Genomic DNA, 18407 nt, shown 5'->3' with positions numbered 1-18407 from the left:
GCTGAGATATTGATTGATAGGGATCAGCTAGAAATCGGCTGACTGAGTTAAATCTCAGCAGTACGCAGGTAGGAGGACACCTTTGAGCGCATAGCCTGTGTGAAAACTGTTTGACTTGAACTTGAAATCCACTCAATATCGATTAACTTCACCACAATAGTAGTTTCTAGAGCACTTAGCCCTTATATTTTACCTTTTGGTTTTGGTTTTATTATATTACAGTTGGGTCACTTGCAATGACAATATATAGAAACAATTGATGAATGCTTGTTTCTTAACAGTGATCCAATTTAAGTAAATGGTCTGTCTTTGTATATATGTTAAATAAAGTGTTAAATTTTAACTGGCTTCATTAAATTTAATAGTGCCTAATTCAGCACTTAGCTTAAATGCTACAAACCCTTTGAATTATTCCCTAACTAACCCCAAGTTCAAAAACTGTAATATCCCCTACAGCAGAAAGATCATTATAGTACCTTTTATCTTAGGCTCCACAGTTTAATTAGATTTGATATCCCCCTTTTTCCCCCACGTTTGTAATGGTTAGTTATATCGCTGCAGCTCTTGTTTACAGTTATGCATGCAAAGGTTTTCAATGATGTGAATGCTGGCTCATAATTTTTCCTTACTTGGGCCTCTCTGTATTTGATGAAGTGGTGCTTTCTAATATAACTCACATAATTGTTGTAAACTAATCATTTTGTACTAGGTCAGGTGCATTGTTAGATATACAATTATCTCCCTTATACATAGGTATGGTGATCATTTCTTCTCTTGCTACAGGTTGATATGAATCTGCCCTACATGCAGGTGGAATAGATCTGTATAACGCATGTATAACTACTTATGTTCCTAAATATTGCATATGTTATAACTACATCTTGTTTTTCATTAGTTTTATATTGAATAGCTTGAAGTCTTTATTATAAATATACTATTGGGACATATTAAGTAATAATCCTGATCCTTCTAATTTATTGCCTCATAAATAGGGTCCTGACGTAGTTCCCTTAGTCAGTAGGTGACCAGTTTTTTAGCAAATTGGAAGGTACAGCCAGAACAAAGTAGAAGAGCTTTAACCCAATAACATTGTACTTAAAGGGACATGAAACCCACATTTTTTTCTTTAATAATTCAGAAAGAGAATGTAATTTTAAACAACTTTCTAATTTACTTCTATTACCTAATTTGTTTTATTCTCTTGGTATCATTTGTTGAAGGAGCAGCAATGCACTAATGGTTTGTAACTGAACACGTGACATGTGTGAGCCCATCACAATTGACATATATATGCAGCCACCAATCAACAGCTAGAATCTAGGTTCTGTGCTGTTCCTGAGCTTGTCCAGATAAACATTTCAGAAAAGAATAACAAGAGAAGGAAGCAAATTAAATAATAGAAGTTAATTGGAAAGTTGTTTAAAATTGTATTCTCTATCTGAATCATGAAATAATTTTTTTGGGTTTCATGTCCCTTTAAGTTTATGTGACCAGTTTTTGAGTTTTACCAGCTTACCTTGGCTAGTTTACAGTATGTTATTACTTGAGTGATCAAAACCCCCTAGATATATCTGTGGGTCTTTTTTTTGTATCCCTTTATACACTTAACTTTCACATTAAATAATTGCTATCAACCCTCAACTCATCATAGGTTCCAAGAGAGACCAATTAGAAATAACATGGAATAAAAGATATCCACACTTCCAATACAACTTGTTACCAGCTCCCATAAATAGAGAACGAGATTTGGATTCATTTCCGTAATTATCTCAATATCACCCTGTCATGATACAATTATGTGGAATAGTTGATGCCTGGATTGGCTGCTCAGCAGAGGTGGTATTGTCTCAGCATGGAAGGGGTTAAGGTGAACTGTTTGTTCTGTGTGTGTGAAATCTGCTGCAGAGAAGCTGTGGGCTGAGCCCCTTCCCCCTTCTTTAAGAATAGTGATGTAGTATAACTGTGTGTAGGAATGCAGAACGCTCCTCCCCTTGGAGACTGATAGTGGTAGTTAAGACTTGTTGGCATTGGCTGAAGTCATCATAAATTATAACTTTGACAAGACAAAGGAAAGCTAAGTTTAGGTTTGCTACAGCAGGACTTTTTTAGTCAGAACTGCCCTGGGACCCAAACAACTTAACATCTGAAATGGCAGCTCTCCACATATCTAAAGGAACTTGGCAATAAGTAAGATATTGTGTTGTAATTCTTTTCATGTCCCATTTGGTTTCTAAAGAACTGTAGCTTTGTATTTGTATGTTATTTTTGAATGTCTTTATAATTTGGCACTGTGTAACCGGTGTTGATATTTTTGCTATTAAACACATAGAAAATCTAATTCTGTCTTTGGGCTCTAATATCTGAATTCACACTCCTGTTGAGACAAGGTTAAAGGCACGTTACCAAGGTGTTAAATAGTCTGAGTTTTTAGGGGTTCCCCAGAACTCCCCTTTAATTTAAAAGTTTTGGTGGTGGCAGCAGCAGGGAAATTGTTAATTAGAGCAGTGTGGACAAGAATTGGGGGCTAATGAGGTGTCCCTTCTAAGGTCCTTTTGCAGAGTTGCAAGGATAAGGGAACCAGAGCTGTGTGCCATTAACCCTTCATGCCCACACCCCTCAATTGTGACGCTGAGAAGGCGTGATTCGTCACACACCCTACTAGGCAAAACAGTTTATCCAGGGAGTCTCAATAAATCCCCCACCCCTAGAAAACAAGGTGGTAGCAATTTAAGCTTTTACCATGTTTCGCTGTTTTTTTCCCAATTTATTATTCATATATATCATATTTCATTTATCTTACTATTTTTGTAATGACTCCCTTGTTTGATTATATTGTTTGTTTAATCCTGTACCATGAAGCATTGATCACAATATATATCTATGTTGTGCTGAATAACTTAATAAGCCTCAGCAGCTCAGTGTTAATCACAAATGTCTCTCTTATGGCCGCATTTTAACAGTCACAACTTGTTATCATTCCCACCTTATACACATATCTTCCACTTTTCATTCTTCATAAATTTTAGTAAAATATCACCCTATAAGGCAATTCACTTCATAAGGGAGTTAAGTTTAATTTATTTAATCCAGAAAACGAGGTATCATATTATGGTCAGTAAATAGAGTTACGCATTGTTACTAGAGACAATTTAGCACGCAATGTTATTTTATTTGCTATTATCAGAGTTATTAAATTGGAGAATTAATGTGAAAAATAAGTGCCATTCTATTTTCATTTCTGTTTTACATGACATATTTAGCTTTTGTTCTAAAACAAGTATCTGTATCTAACAATCTATGTACATACTAACCTGAAATATATGTCACGTCACGAAATACCTCAATAAAAAACTTTGATTTAAAAAAAAAAAAATCACTGAGCAACATTGTAGCCAAGTAAATCTGATAAAGAAAACACCACCTGTAAATAACTCCGTCTGATTGGTCAACCAAGGGTCAGGTGACCGGAAAATCACTGATCACAAACATATCCTCTAAGTATTTTACTTCACCAACTTAAAGATTGAATATTTTTACAGTCAAAGACGTTTTAGTATCGGTTATTAAGCCGCACCATTCACATGTTTCACCCCCTCAAAGACTGGGTATTTTTACTGTCACGTCAAAGACGTGTTACTATCGGTTTTTAAACCGCACCATTAACATATAGAGGATCTTTGATAAAATCTTTTTAGGTGTTCATCAGAACCTAACTTAAAGGGATACTAAACCCAAATTTTTTCTTTCATGATTCAGCTAGAGCATGCAATTTTAAGCAACTTTCTAATTTACTCCTATTATCAATTTTTCTTTGTTCTCATGTTATCTTGAGTTGAAAAAGCAGTAATGAAAGGTTAGGAGCCGGCCCATTTTTAGTTCAGGACCTGGGTAGCGCTTGCTGATTGGTTTGCTACATTTAGCCACAAATCAGCTAGTGCTACTCAGGTGCTGAGCAAAAATGGTCTGGCAAAAATGAATATAAAAGCAAATAAAATAAAATGGCAAGCAGATGACTAGTATTAAAGGGATACTAAACCCAATTTTTTTATTTCATGATTCAAATAGAGCATGCGATTTTAAGCACCTTTCTAATTTAATCCTATTATCAATTTTTATTTGTTATCATGCTATCTTGATTTGAAAAAGCAGTACTGTAAATCTGAATGAGGTTAAAGGGACAATTAACACATGAGATTTTTATTATATATTATACAAATATTTAGCTATGCATAGTAAATCAACTTTGCAATATTATGTATTTTACTCCCCTTTTCATGCAATTTAGCTCTGAAATTGTAGGTATTCTCTCAGAACTGGAAATCCACTCTATTTTCAAAGCTAGCCTTGCTACATATATTTCCCTAATTGGCTTCTGCACTTCATAACTGCAAAACAATGACATTTATACTAAAATAATGACTGGGACTAGCTGTGTCTTCTGCAGGAGTGACTCCTCTAAAAGGGACAGTTTATTTCAGAATTGTTATTGTTTAAAAAGATAGATAATCCCTTTATTAACTATTCCCCAGTTTTGCATAACCAACATGGTTATATTTATATACTTTTTACCTCTGTGTATCTAAGCCTCTTCTGACAGCCCCCTTATTTCAGTTCTTTTGACAGACTTACATTTTAGCCAATCAGTGCCCTCTCAAAAGTAACTCTATGGGCGTGAGCACAATGTTATCTATATGGCACACATGAACTTATGCCCTCTAGCTGTGAAAAACGCTCAAATGCATTCAGATAAGCATATGAGCCTACCTAGGTTAGCTTTCAACTAAGAATACCAAGAGAAAAAAGTACATTTGATGATAAAAGTAAATTGCAAAGTTGTTTAAAATGACATGCCCTATATGAATTGTGAAAGTTTAATTTTGACTAGACTGTCCCTTTAAATAAGGTTGGGAGGTGTTTGGTTATTAATTTTTGTTTTTGCTCATTTATTTGCTTTAATTTTTTTTTAGAGATGGCTGATATGTTATTCTATAGAAAGACAGCAGAAATATATTGTAAGAACAAAGTGTTTAGTGTCTATGTATGTACTGATGTAATCAAGTATCCAAAGTAAGCTTTTACGGTGTGATTTTAAAGGAAACTAAAGCCAAAATAAACCTTTTATAATTCAAATAGGGGACAGAATTTTACAGTAAGTGCTATTGCATTGTCTTTTTCTTATGCATTTGATGATTATGCAATTCTACTGTATTTAAAAGGACAATCAACTCCAAAAATTGTATTGTTTAAAAAGATAGATAATCCCTATATTACCCATTCTCCAGTTTTGCCCAGTCAACATGGTTATATTAATATACTTTTAACCTCTGTGATTACCTTGTAGCTAAACCTCTTCTGACAGCCCGCTTATCACATGGCTATTTATTTATAATCTATTGACTTGCATTTTAGCCAATTAGGGCGGTGTCATGCACATCTTCACTGGAGAGAGCACAATGTTATTTATATGGCCCACATGGATAAGCAGTCTCCTGTTATGAAAAGCTAATAAAAAAGCATGTGATAAGAGGCTGTCTGTAGTGGCTTAGAAACAGACAGAAATTTAGAGGTTTAAATGTTATAAAGTATATTAATAATAATGTTGGTTGTGCAAAGACGGGGAATGGGTAGTAAAGGCGTTATCTATCTTTTTAAACAATAAAAATCTTGGTGTTGACTGTCCCTTTAATGGCCCTTTAATACTTCCACAGATATAGTTGCATTGTTAAGATGACTGATTTTTCATTCAAGAAACTATTGTTTAAATTATATTCTTTTAATATCTAATAGAAAACGTGAACAATCATTGTGCCTTTAAGAAATGCTCACAACCTTTATCCCTTCCTGTCTTACTTGTGCAAACATGTTTTATGTAGGTGAGATTAAACAGACAGACAAGTCAACAGTTTGCACAGAATGATTTGCATGACGAAGGACTTTATAACCAGATACCAGACATTGACATAGGACAGAATATTGCAGAGATATGAACCTAAAACCTGAGGAATTAGATAATACACTGTACTACATTGTACACTAGATTTTTCTTTGCATACATGTTTTGTAAATGATACATTTATACAGCCCATCTGGTAGGTTTTTCATAAAAATGTATAGTTTTGTTATTTTTTTATTACCATTGTGCACTCCTAAACAAGCCCCCCAGTTTTAGATACATACTGATGTATACAGACTCCTGGTTGTGTAATGGGTCTTTTGATATGCAGGGGAGGGGAGGGGAGGGGGGGAGTCTCTGCCTGTTCCTGTTTCGCAGCCCTTTTCAGTGGGTGCCCCAATCAAACCTCATCTACAAAGCTAAACTGGGAGCTTCTAAGTGAGTTTTTAAAAGGTTTTTTTTATATCAGTATCTGTTCATATTCTTCTTTATAGTAATGTCTATTACATACTGTCCCTTTAAAGAGATATTAACAGTATGCATGTTAGACATAATGATGTATTCGAAGCAAAGATTAACCTTAGAATAATATGTAGATGCATTAAATATTGATGATATAAGTGTGTTAACAAGGCTGTGTGGAAACCCTTGTTTGTATAATCTATTTGATTGCCTGTTTTATATCTGTTCCTAATTATTTGCAGCAGAACAGTGAGATAAGGTGAAAACTTAAAGGGACACTGAACCCAAATTTTTTCTTTCGTGATTCAGATACTTAAAATTGGATGCTCTAACTTTCTAATTTACTCCTATTATCAAATTTACTCCTATTATCAAATTTTCTTTATTCTCTTGGTATCTTTATTTGAAATGCAAGAATATAAGTTTAGATGCCGGCCCATTTTTTGTGAACAACCTAGGTTGTCCTTGCTGATTGGTGGATACATTCATCCACCAATCAAAAACTGCTGTCCAGAGTTCTGAACAAAGAAAAAAGCTTAGATGCCTTCTTTTTCAAATCAAGATAGCAAGAGAACCAAGAAACATTGATAATAGGAGTAAATTAGAACGTTGCTTAAAATTGCATGCTCTATCTGAATCACAAAAGAAAAAAAAAATGGGTTCAGTGTCCCTTTAAGTTTAGAAATGGCGGCATGTATTACTTTATAGAAATTCAGTAGAATAAAAAAAAAACAATTATCAGAAAACAATTACAAGAAAAGGGGACAAAATAAATAATGAACATTTCTATATTACAATCTCATACTGTTTAATATCCTTATAAAGGGATAGGAAAGTCTAGATTAATCAAGCATAATTCAAATAGAGCATGCAATTTTAAGACATTAAACACTAAAAATATTTTATAAACATAGTTTTGAGGTTATTTCCTGTCTCTCTCTAGTCACGGGAGAAGCTATGTTGAAATCTTTTTTCACTACATTCCAGTGCTGACCTGTGCAGCAACCCTCATTCAGATACCTGCAGTGTTTCCTAATGGAAGCCCCCAGGATTAGAGGGAGGAGCTTGAAATGTATTTAGTGCCCATTTAACTTCTGTTATCAAATGTACAATGTTCTCTTGGTTTCCTTTTTGAAAAGCATATGTACATATATTCAGCAGCAGCATTGTACTACTGGGAGCTAGCTGGTGATTGGTGGCTTTGGAGAGGTTAAACACATTTCTGCCAGTACTTAAGATGGGTCAGGGAGGGTTCAGGGGGTGGGATGTGTCAGGTGGGAGGCTGAATTCTACACTAAAGCTAAAATTAAACCTACAAGCTATCTAATTAAACCCATCACTGCTGGGCATAATACAAGTGTGGTGCGCAGCGGCATTTAGTGGCCTTCTAATTACCAAAAAGCAACGTCAAAGCCATATAAATCTGCTACTTCTGAACAAAGGGGATCCCAGAGAAGCATTTACAAACATTTGTGCCATAATTGCACAATCTGTTTGTAAATAATTTTAGTGAGAAACCAAAAGTTTGTGAAAAAGTTTGTGAAAAAGTGAACATTTTTTTTTATTTGATCGCATTTGGCAGTGAAATGGTGGCATGAAATATACCAAAATGGGCCTCAATCAATACTTTGGGTTGTCTACTAAAATATATATATATTATATATATATATATAGATACATACATGTCAAGGGGTATTCAGGGATTCCTGACAGATATCAGTGTTACAACGTAACTATCGCTAATTTAAAAAAAAAAAAAAAAAAAAAAATGGTTTGGAAATAGTGCTACTTGTATTTATTGCCCTATAACTTGCAAAAAAAAAAAAAAAGCAAAGAACATGTAAACATTGGGTATTTCTAAACTCAGGACAAAATGTAGAAACTATTTAGCATGGGTGTTTTTTTGGTGGTTGTAGATGTGTAACAGATTTTAGGGGTCAAAGCTCCATTTTTCATCATATTTTATAAAAAAAAAATATAGTAAATTATAAGATATGATGAAAATAATGGTATCTTTAGAAAGTCCATTTAATGCCAAGAAAAACGGTATATAATATGTGTGGGTACAGTAAATGAGTAAGAGGAAAATTACAGCTAAACACAAACACCACAAAAATGTAAAAATAGCCCTGGTCCCAAACGGTCAGAAAATGGAAAAGTGCTGTGGTCCTTAACCCTTTAAGGACACAGCTTTCAGTTTGCTCAATTGTTTTATGACGGAAAATTTCCGTCATATGTCCTTAAGAGGTTAAGATTAAAAAAATAATAATATATACACATATATATATATATATATATATATATATATATATATATATATATATATATATATATATATATATATATTTGGTCCTATACTGTGTGGCCTTTTGGGAGTTTTATTTATCAGCCAATGAGCTTCTATCCCATAGACCAGTTGTGCACAGTAGGCATCCTGTTCCTATTCCTATCCTGTTTATAGCTTTTTCACATGCATTATTGCATTTGTTGACTCCATTGTATTGATAATTAATTAGAAAAAATAACTCTAGAATTTAATTAAAGGGACATTGAACTACTGAGTACAACTATAGTAGTATGGTTACTACTGACCATGCTATTGTTTTTTTCCTCATATAACTGCAGCTCTGTTTAACCTTTTAACGCCGTTATGCCGTTCTATTCCCTCATAATTACACTGGGCTTTAAAGCTGTTATGACGGAATAGAACGTCATAACAAACGGCTGTCCTGAAGCCTTCTGTGCTTCTAGGACTTGATCGCGGTCTGGAGGGCGTTCCTAGGGTTGTAGGGACGCCCCCCAGATGCGATCCAATAATTGAAATCTCGCGATCGTATGCAAGATCGCGTAGTTTCAATTTGTCTACATCGGAACAGGTGTTCCGATGTAGGCACTTTAACCCTGTCACTAAAGGGTTAAAACCGTTCTCTTATTTTAACGCATTACAGAAGCCAATTGGTAAAGCTCTATATTTTTATACTGGGAGCGGCCATCTTGGTACTCACATATTGTTGCATCCTGTGACATAAGCAGTGCACTTTCATAGATCAGTGACGTTGACGGCCTTTGCAGTACTTTGCAGTTTGGGTTAGCTCACAAAATAGAAAGTAGAATTATCGAGTTTGAGAGTTACATAATAATTATAAAAAGCCCTTAGGAATAATATAGTGAATAAAGTCACTGCAAAAATGTACAGCTCTCGCTCTTGAGCATGATAAGGTTTGTTAAAACGACGTCACGATCTGTGAATGTGCATCACGTCTGTCACATTGTACAAGAATACTTAAATTCTAAGGTAGCAGCTCCAGTGTGAAGATGCAGAGCTTCACTAACCAGCTTTTTTGAAGAGTTAAAATAAGAGAATAGCTTTGAAGATAGCTGCAGCCACAGGGCGGACTGGCAATTCGGCCCTTGCCCGAGGGACCGGCATCTTAATGGCCTGCCCCCAGTGGAGGCAGCATCATGCAGCACTAAATAAGGAGGATTTTTAAAAAAAATCTTTGGTTGTATTTTTTTTTTTTGGGGGGGGGCGCTCAAATGTCACAGGGTTTTTGGCACACCATGAACGTGACTGCACGGGTGCTCTATTCTGAATGAGGCTGAGCTCAGGAGTGCCGCGCTATTCCCAATCAGGATTGTAAATGTGGCTGGCAGAATGGAATTACAATCCACTGACTCCTCTCACTTCAGCCCTACACAACTTCCCTGCTGAAAATCTAGAATGCAGCGGGGGCTGGGCTTACAGGCAAGTTAAAAGGTCTGTTTGTTTTTAGCTCCAACCGGCATTTATGCTCCTCATGTTGCTGTGAGTGTGATTTATTTTTATTGCTTTGAACTTTCAGATAGAAATCCGGAGTCCTCACTGAATTGTGCAATGTATAGGTAGTCTGCCCCTTCAACCATCCTGCATGAGGAGCTTTAGACCAATCAGCAAATGAAGGCTAAGTTAAGTGATCACCCTCAGTCATATTTGTTGCAAAATCAGTGACTTTGCTCTGCTTCATATTTTAAAAGGAGTTTTTTTTTAATAGTTATTTTAATTTTGCTAAAAGTGTAGTCAGTAAAATACAGGGACATGCTATAAATCAGTCCCCTTGTCTATGAACTGCTCAGTTTACTCTAAATGTTGTTGTTTTTTTGCTTGCACTCCTCATTAAAGGGACAGTATACTATAAAATTGTTTATCCCTTAATGTGTACAAACATTGGTTTGTAAGGGTCTGCACCAAAGTGTATACATATATTTTTTTTAGGAAAATTGTTTTCATGCAAATATAGCTCCCTTCATTACCTTGTATGAATATGCATATATGGGTATGTGTGTAATTATATATATATATATATATATATATATATATATATATATATATATATATATATGTATATGTGTATAACTGTGTGTGTATAACTGTATGTCTATAAATGTGTATGAGTATGTGTATAACGTATAAGAGTGTGTGTATAACTGTACATGTGTGTATAAGTGTTTATTATTGTGCATGTGAGTGTAAATTTGTATAAAAATGTGTATAAATGTGTGTATAACTGTATGTCTATAAATGTGTATGAGTATGTGTATAACGTATAAGTGTGTATAAGAGTGTGTGTATAACTGTTCATGTGTGTATATGTATAAATGTATAAAAGTGTGTATAACTGTGTGTGTATATGTGTGTATACATGTGAATAAGAGTGTATAACTGTGCATGTGTGTGTAAATGTGTATAACTGCATGTGTGTATAACTGTGTGTGTATAACTGTATGTCTATAAATGTGTATTGTGTATGTGTATAACGTATAAGAGTGTGTGTATAACTGTTCATGTGTGTGTATATGTATAAATGTATAAAAGTGTGTATAACTGTGTGTGTATATGTGTGAATAAGAGTGTATAACTGTGCATGTGTGTGTAAATGTGTATAACTGTGCATGTGTGTGTAAATTTGTATAACTGTGCATGTGTGTGTAAATGTGTATAACTGCATGTGTGTATAACTGTGTGTGTATAACTGTATGTCTATAAATGTGTATTGTGTATGAGTATGTGTATAACGTATAAGAGTGTGTGTATAACTGTGCATGTGTGTATAAGTGTTTATAACTGTGCATGTGTGTGTAAATTTGTATAAAATGTGTGTATAAATGTGTGTATAACTGTATGTCTATAAATGTGTATTGTGTATGAGTATGTGTATAACGTATAAGAGTGTGTGTATAACTGTTCATGTGTGTGTATATGTATAAATGTATAAAAGTGTGTATAACTGTGTGTGTATATGTGTGAATAAGAGTGTATAACTGTGCATGTGTGTGTAAATGTGTATAACTGTGCATGTGTGTGTAAATTTGTATAACTGTGCATGTGTGTATAAATGTGTATAACTGTGCATGTGTGTGTAAATTTGTATAAATGTGTATAACTGTATGTCTATAAATGTGCATTGTGTATGAGTGTGTGTATAACGTATAAGTGTGTATAAGAGTTTGTGTATAACTGTGCATGTGTGTATATGTATAAAAGTGTGTATAACTGTGTGTGTATATGTGTATATGTGTGTATACATGTGAATAAGAGTGTATAACTGTGCATGTGTGTGTAAATGTATATAACTGCATGTGCGTGTGTAAATGTGTGAATAACTGTGTGTGTGTGTATAAGAGTGTGTGTATAACTGTGTGTGTGTGTATAAGAGTGTGTGTGTAAATGTGTACATGGGTGTATATAACTGTGTGTGTGTATAAATTTGTATAAGAGTGTGTGTATAACTGTGTGTGTGTATAAATGTGTATAAGAGTGTGTGTATAACTGTGTGTGTGTATAAATGTGTATAAGAGTGTGTGTATAACTGTGTGTGTGTATAAATGTGTATAACTGTGCATGTGTGTGTAAATGTGTATATGCGTGTATAAGAGTGTGTATGTAAATGTGTACATGTGTGTATATAACTGTGTGTGTGTATAAATGTGTATATGTGTGTATAAGAGTGTGTGTGTAAATGTGTACATGTGTGTATATAACTGTGTGTGTGTGTAAATGTGTATAAGAGTGTGTGTATAACTGTGTGTGTGTATAAATGTGTATAAGAGTGTGTGTATAACTGTGTGTGTGTATAAATGTGTATAAGAGTGTGTGTATAACTGTGTGTGTGTATAAATGTGTATAAGAGTGTGTGTATAACTGTGTGTGTGTATAAATGTGTATACGAGTGTGTGTATAACTGTGTGTGTATATAAATGTGTATAACTGTGCATGTGTGTGTAAATGTGTATATGCGTGTATAAGAGTGTGTATAAGTGTGTATAACTGTTCATGTGTGTATAACTGTGCATGTGTGTGTAAATGTCTGTATATGTGTATAAGAGTGTGTAACTGTGCATGTGTGTGTAAATGTGTAGGCATGTGTGTGTAAATGTCTGTATATGTGTATAAGAGTGTGTAACTGTGCATGTGTGTGTAAATGTGTAGATATGTGTGTATAAGAATGTGTGTAACTGTGCATTTGTGTGTAGGGTTGCCACCTCGGCCATGCTTTCCTGGACACTTACCTGTTACACATGCTGCAGGGTAAGCAGGGAGGAACATGTATTGTGTCTCTGGACATCACATGATTAGTGCTGATGAACAGCACAATACATGTTCCTCCCTACAAACCCTACAGCATGTGTAACTTATAAGTGTCGAGGAAAACATGGCCGAGGTGGCAACCCTATGTGTGTGTGCATGTGTGTATAACTGTGCATGTGTGTGTAAATGTGTGTATAACTGTGCATGTGTGTGTGTGTAAATGTGTATGAGTGTGTATAAATGTGTATAAGTGTTTGTGTGTGTGTGTATATGTGTGTATAAATGTGTATGAGTGTGTGTATAACAGTGCATGTTTGTGTAAATGTGTATAAGTGTGTATAAAAGTTTGTGTATGTGTATAAATGTGTTTGTATAACTGTGCATGTGTGTAGGTGTATATGTGTTTGTATAACTGTGCATGTGTGTGTGTAAATGTGTAAGTGTAAATGTGTGTAGGTGTATATGTGTGTATAAATGTGTATAAGAGTGTGTGTATAACAGTGCGTGTGTGTATAAGTGTGTATAAGAGTGTTTGTATAACTGTGCATGTGTGTAAATGTGTATACATGTACACATTTACACACATATGCACAGTTATACAGAGTTTGTGTATGTGTATAAATGTGTTTGTATAACTGTGCATGTGTGTAGGTGTATATGTGTGTATAAATGTGTATAAGAGTGTGTGTATAAGTGTGTATAAGAGTTTGTGTATAACTGTGTATGTGTATAAGTGTGTTTGTATAACTGTGCATGTGTGTAAATGTGTATACGTTTACACATTTACACACATATGCACAGTTATACAGAGTTCGTGTATGTGTATAAATGTGTTTGTATAACTGTGCATGTGTGTAGGTGTATATGTGTGTATAAATGTGTATAAGAGTGTGTGTATAAGTGTGTATAAGAGTTTGTGTATAACTGTGTATGTGTATAAGTGTGTTTGTATAACTGTGCATGTGTGTAAATGTGTATACGTGTACACATTTACACACATATGCACAGTTATACAGAGTTTGTGTATGTGTATAAATGTGTTTGTATAACTGTGCATGTGTGTAGGTGTATATGTGTGTATAAATGTGTATAAGAGTGTGTGTATAAGTGTGTATAAGAGTTTGTGTATAACTGTGTATGTGTATAAGTGTGTTTGTATAACTGTGCATGTGTGTAAATGTGTATACGTGTACACATTTACACACATATGCACAGTTATACAGAGTTTGTGTATGTGTATAAATGTGTTTGTATAACTGTGCATGTGTGTAGGTGTATATGTGTGTATATAAGAGTATTTGTATAACTGTGCATGTGTGTATGTGTATACGTGTGTAAATGTGTAAATGTGTGTATATAAGAGTGTTTGTATAACTGTGCATGTGTGTATCTGTATAAATGTGTGTATGTGCATATTTGTGTATAAATGTGTATGTGCATAAATGTGTATAAGTTTGTATAAGAGTGTTTGTATAACTGTGTGTGTGTAAATGTCTAAATGTGCATAAGTGTCTTTAAGAGTGTGTGTGTAAAACTGCATGTGTTTAAATGTGTATGTTTGTGTGTGTGCGTGTATAACTGTGCATGTGTATATGTATGTATGTGTGTATACATGTGTATAACTGTGCATGTGTGTATAAGTGTGTGTGTTTGTATATAACTGTGTATAACTTTGCATGTGTGTGTGTAAATGTATATATGTGTGTAGAAATGTGTGTGTGTGTATGCAAATGTGTGTATGTATGTGTATATATGTGTATAAAGGATTTGGGAGGGGCAATAGGGTAGAGGAGGGGCAGAGGAGGTAGGTAGGTGGAGCAAAGAGGAGGTGGGGGGCCATGCCACACTTTTGCCTGAGGGCCCTGGTTGATCTCAGTCCGCCTCTGCCACAGGGGGAAAACAAAAGTTTGGAGTAGTAACACCGGTACTGTAGTTGTACCCAGCAGTTTAATAAGATACTAATCCAAATTTTTTTCTTTCAAGATTCAGATAGAGCTGGCAATTTTAAAAATAGAGCTGGCAATTTTAAGCAAGTAGATACATTTAGCCACCAATAAGCAAGCACTTCCCAGGTGCTGAACCTAAAATGGGCCGGCTCCTAAGCTTTCATGCCTGATTTTTAAATAAAGATACCAAGTGAACGAAGAAAAATTGATAATAGGATTAAATTAGAAACTTACTAAAAATGTCTGAATTATGGAAGAAAAAAAAAAAGGGTTTAGTTTCCCTTTAAAGTCCTTTAAAAGCCAGAGGGAAAAAATGGAACTGTGTAGCAAAAATACCTATGTATGCCTTGTCTTGTGATGAGAGCAGAAGAGAACTATAACATTTGTGGTAATGGCCTTTCAGTATGAAAAAGTGCCAGAACAAACGTTGTGATTTGTTAGAAACGCTTGGTTCAATGTAAAGATTTATTTTGCACTAACAATTACAATAAAAGGTTGTGACAACCTAAACTGAGGCAGCTCAGTAGTGAGAGATATCCGTGTTGTGCAGCCTGATATTGGCTACTCCCGGAACAGCTTTGATGTCTGATGCTGATATTCTGTGGCCGCTGATTGGCTGAACGGGCCCCGTGACCTGACGTCTCCACGCATTGTTGTGTTTGTCTGTCGGGCGACCTAAAGTCCCGTCCCGCTCTACTAGGCATCCTCATATGCCGCTATCCTTGTGAGTATATCTCATTACGTGCTGTCTCATTGTCTGACATTTCTGGTTGGTACGATACTGTCCCATGAGGCGCCTCTTTCTTTCTCTTTGATTTACAGGCATCCACCTTCACTTTCCAAGAGTGCTGCCTGCTTCTCCGGAAGACTCTGGGATCATTCACTATCTGAACGCCCTTATGAACTTTGCGCACCTCATATAGAGACTTGATTTACTCTATATTTATAGTTATTAAGTTTGTTTTAAAGGGTAACCCTGCATCGTGTCAAGTATTTATTTAGAATTATACGTGCAGCTCTAAAGGGAAAATGTACTGTAAAATGTATTTGCCTTTAATGTGCTTCAAATAACTTGTTATACCAATTGTATAGTAAGAATTTAATCATTTGTGTTTTTGTATTGTTTATGAAATAGCCGTTTATTCGGTTTGAAATGGACTGAGCTTGCCCGGAGAACAGATTTCATCTTATTACTATATAAACACAAAGCCCTCCATATCTCTGTCAGAAATAAAAACTGAAAGAAACATTTTAGTACTTATCTCTCCTACCCCCACCAGGAGTGTGATTTATTTTGCTAGATCTTGTTTACATAGCTTATCTGTACCTATTACTTCAATATTGACATTGTCAGTAGACATGGCGCTCTCAACAGGCAAAAACAGCTACAATATTTCAAATGACAAAATAAAAGGTAAAGCAGCTATTTGTTAACAATTGAATGTACTCCAGAAGGTAACATTGATTATTGAGAATACATTAAAGGGACAGTCTACTCCAAGAATGTTATTGTTTAAAAAGGTAGATTATCCCTTTATTACCCATTCCCTAGTTTTGCACAGCCAACACAGTTATATTAATATAGTATTTACCTCTGTGATTACCTTGTATCTAAGCCTCTGCAGACTGCCCCTTGATCATTTGGCTATTTATTTATTTATTATCTATTGACTTGCATTTTAGCCAATAAGTGCAGTGTCTGCCACAATTTCAAGGGAGTGAGCACAATGTTATATATATATATATATATATATATATATAGCCCACATGAACTAGCCTTGTCTTGTGAAAAGCATGTGATAAGAGGCTGTCTGTAGTGGCTTACAAACAGGCAGAAATATAAAGGTTTAAATGTTATAAAGTATATAAATATAACAATGTTGGTTGTGCAAAGCTGGAGAATGGGTAGTAAAGGTTTTATCTATCATTTTAAACAATAACGATTTTGGTGTTGACTGTCCCTTTTAAAGGGAACCAACATACAGTACACTGTCCCTTTAACTAATAAAAGGCATTGAAATATGGGATATTTTATTCTGAGATGGTAGCTGCTTATCAATGTTTATGATACTTTCAATATTTCCTCCATCATTGTGGGATCTTCCATGGTTTCTATATTAATAATATAGATTCCTAAAAACTTACTTAGTAAAGCAAGAACTTTGGTTGCAGACGGGATCCACCAAGTACATTTTGCCAGAGGTGGAAATTCTTCTGGTTTTGCAGGAAAGAGACGTAAAGAAATGAATTGCAACAGTCTATCAACTAATTGCTTGAACCTCTTCTGTGCCATCCTGGTAAAAATGATAAGTAAAATCAAAATTGTTATTTTGATTAACATTATTTTATTTATATATTATAATAAATCAGAGCTGAACAACAAAATGTGTAAAAATGTCAAATAAACAAGGTTTTCCACCTAAACTCTATTGTAAAAAGAAGGGGTTTTCTACATATAAAATGGCCTTTTGGGGATATGTATATAACTTTACAAGTTTCTAGAGAACCCCAGCCTGCAAACAATTTGGGAAAGTGTAAGATGTTTTATTTTATTAAGCCCTCAAATAGAGGCCAGATTTGAGAAAGGCTCATGTTTGAGCCAAAACTTTATGACTTAGGGCCACTCTTGTACTTTGCACTGGGCATTAAAAGGCTTGTTGCTGTATTCCTGAGTCTGCCTGCTTTGTATTCCCTTTGACATTAGCCGAGTCTGGGCATACATATATTTGCTGTATTAGTTTGTAGCAGTGCACCAGGATGTTATGTTGGATTCTTTGGGGTGAATTATGTATAAATATGTATAAATATATATATATATATATATGATACAGATTATATACGTTCAATTTTTGAAAAGGAGGAACGTGAAATTGCGTTTTATTCAGCTGCAGTTCAAACATCTTGAAAAAGATCACTTACATCTGAACACGCTAAACATCCAGCGTGCACAGTCACAGCCTATCCTAAGAGAGGTGTGACCCCTAACCACCAATCAGGAACGGAGGCTTGTTTGTTATCTCACGTTAAGCCGCGAAGGAACAAAACTGAGAAGGAAGCTCACAGAACATCGGCACTAACACGATTCCCAACAGACATTTGTAAGGTACCTTACAGCTTGCTTTAATCCCAAGGTGGCATTTTTTGTTTATCAAGTCATATTCAGAGACCATATATTGTCAAGTCACTCGACTTACTGAGAACAAATTCATAGGGAGACGTCCCTTGTTTTATTTGCTTTTATTTGTTTTATTTGCCATATATTTTTTAGTATATCCTAAAGCTTTATTGTTGACAGTAAATTTAGTCTAATAAAATAGTTTTAACACTTCTACATCTTTCTTTATTTTTTGGATATAGTTATATCCATTTCTAATCACTGCTAATTGGATCGTCACTAGCTTCACTTACACTTATTTACTCCTCATAACCTATTCACAAACACCATCTGTAATTACAGATTTAGTAATATTATTTTTTTATATAACAAAAAACATTAAGACAATATTTTGTACCAGTCAACACATAGGACTTAAATCCTAAA

The 18407-nt window shown here is 34.8% G+C and overlaps 1 protein-coding gene across 1 annotated transcript in view; it reads right to left on the bottom strand.

The window, feature by feature from the left end:
* Positions 1–18407, bottom strand: part of HECTD2 (HECT domain E3 ubiquitin protein ligase 2) — a 375065-nt gene that overhangs the window by 99441 nt on the left and 257217 nt on the right. Inside the window, exon 9 of the mRNA XM_053692327.1 lies at positions 17012–17160. Within this exon, the coding sequence (XP_053548302.1) occupies positions 17012–17160 (149 nt within the window). The remainder of the gene's footprint in view (positions 1–17011; positions 17161–18407) is intronic.

Source organism: Bombina bombina, chromosome 9, assembly GCF_027579735.1.
Source record: "Bombina bombina isolate aBomBom1 chromosome 9, aBomBom1.pri, whole genome shotgun sequence".
NCBI lineage: Eukaryota > Metazoa > Chordata > Amphibia > Anura > Bombinatoridae > Bombina > Bombina bombina.
The sequence above is the reverse complement of the archived record's forward strand: the minus strand, read 5'-3'. Positions and strand labels throughout refer to the sequence as shown.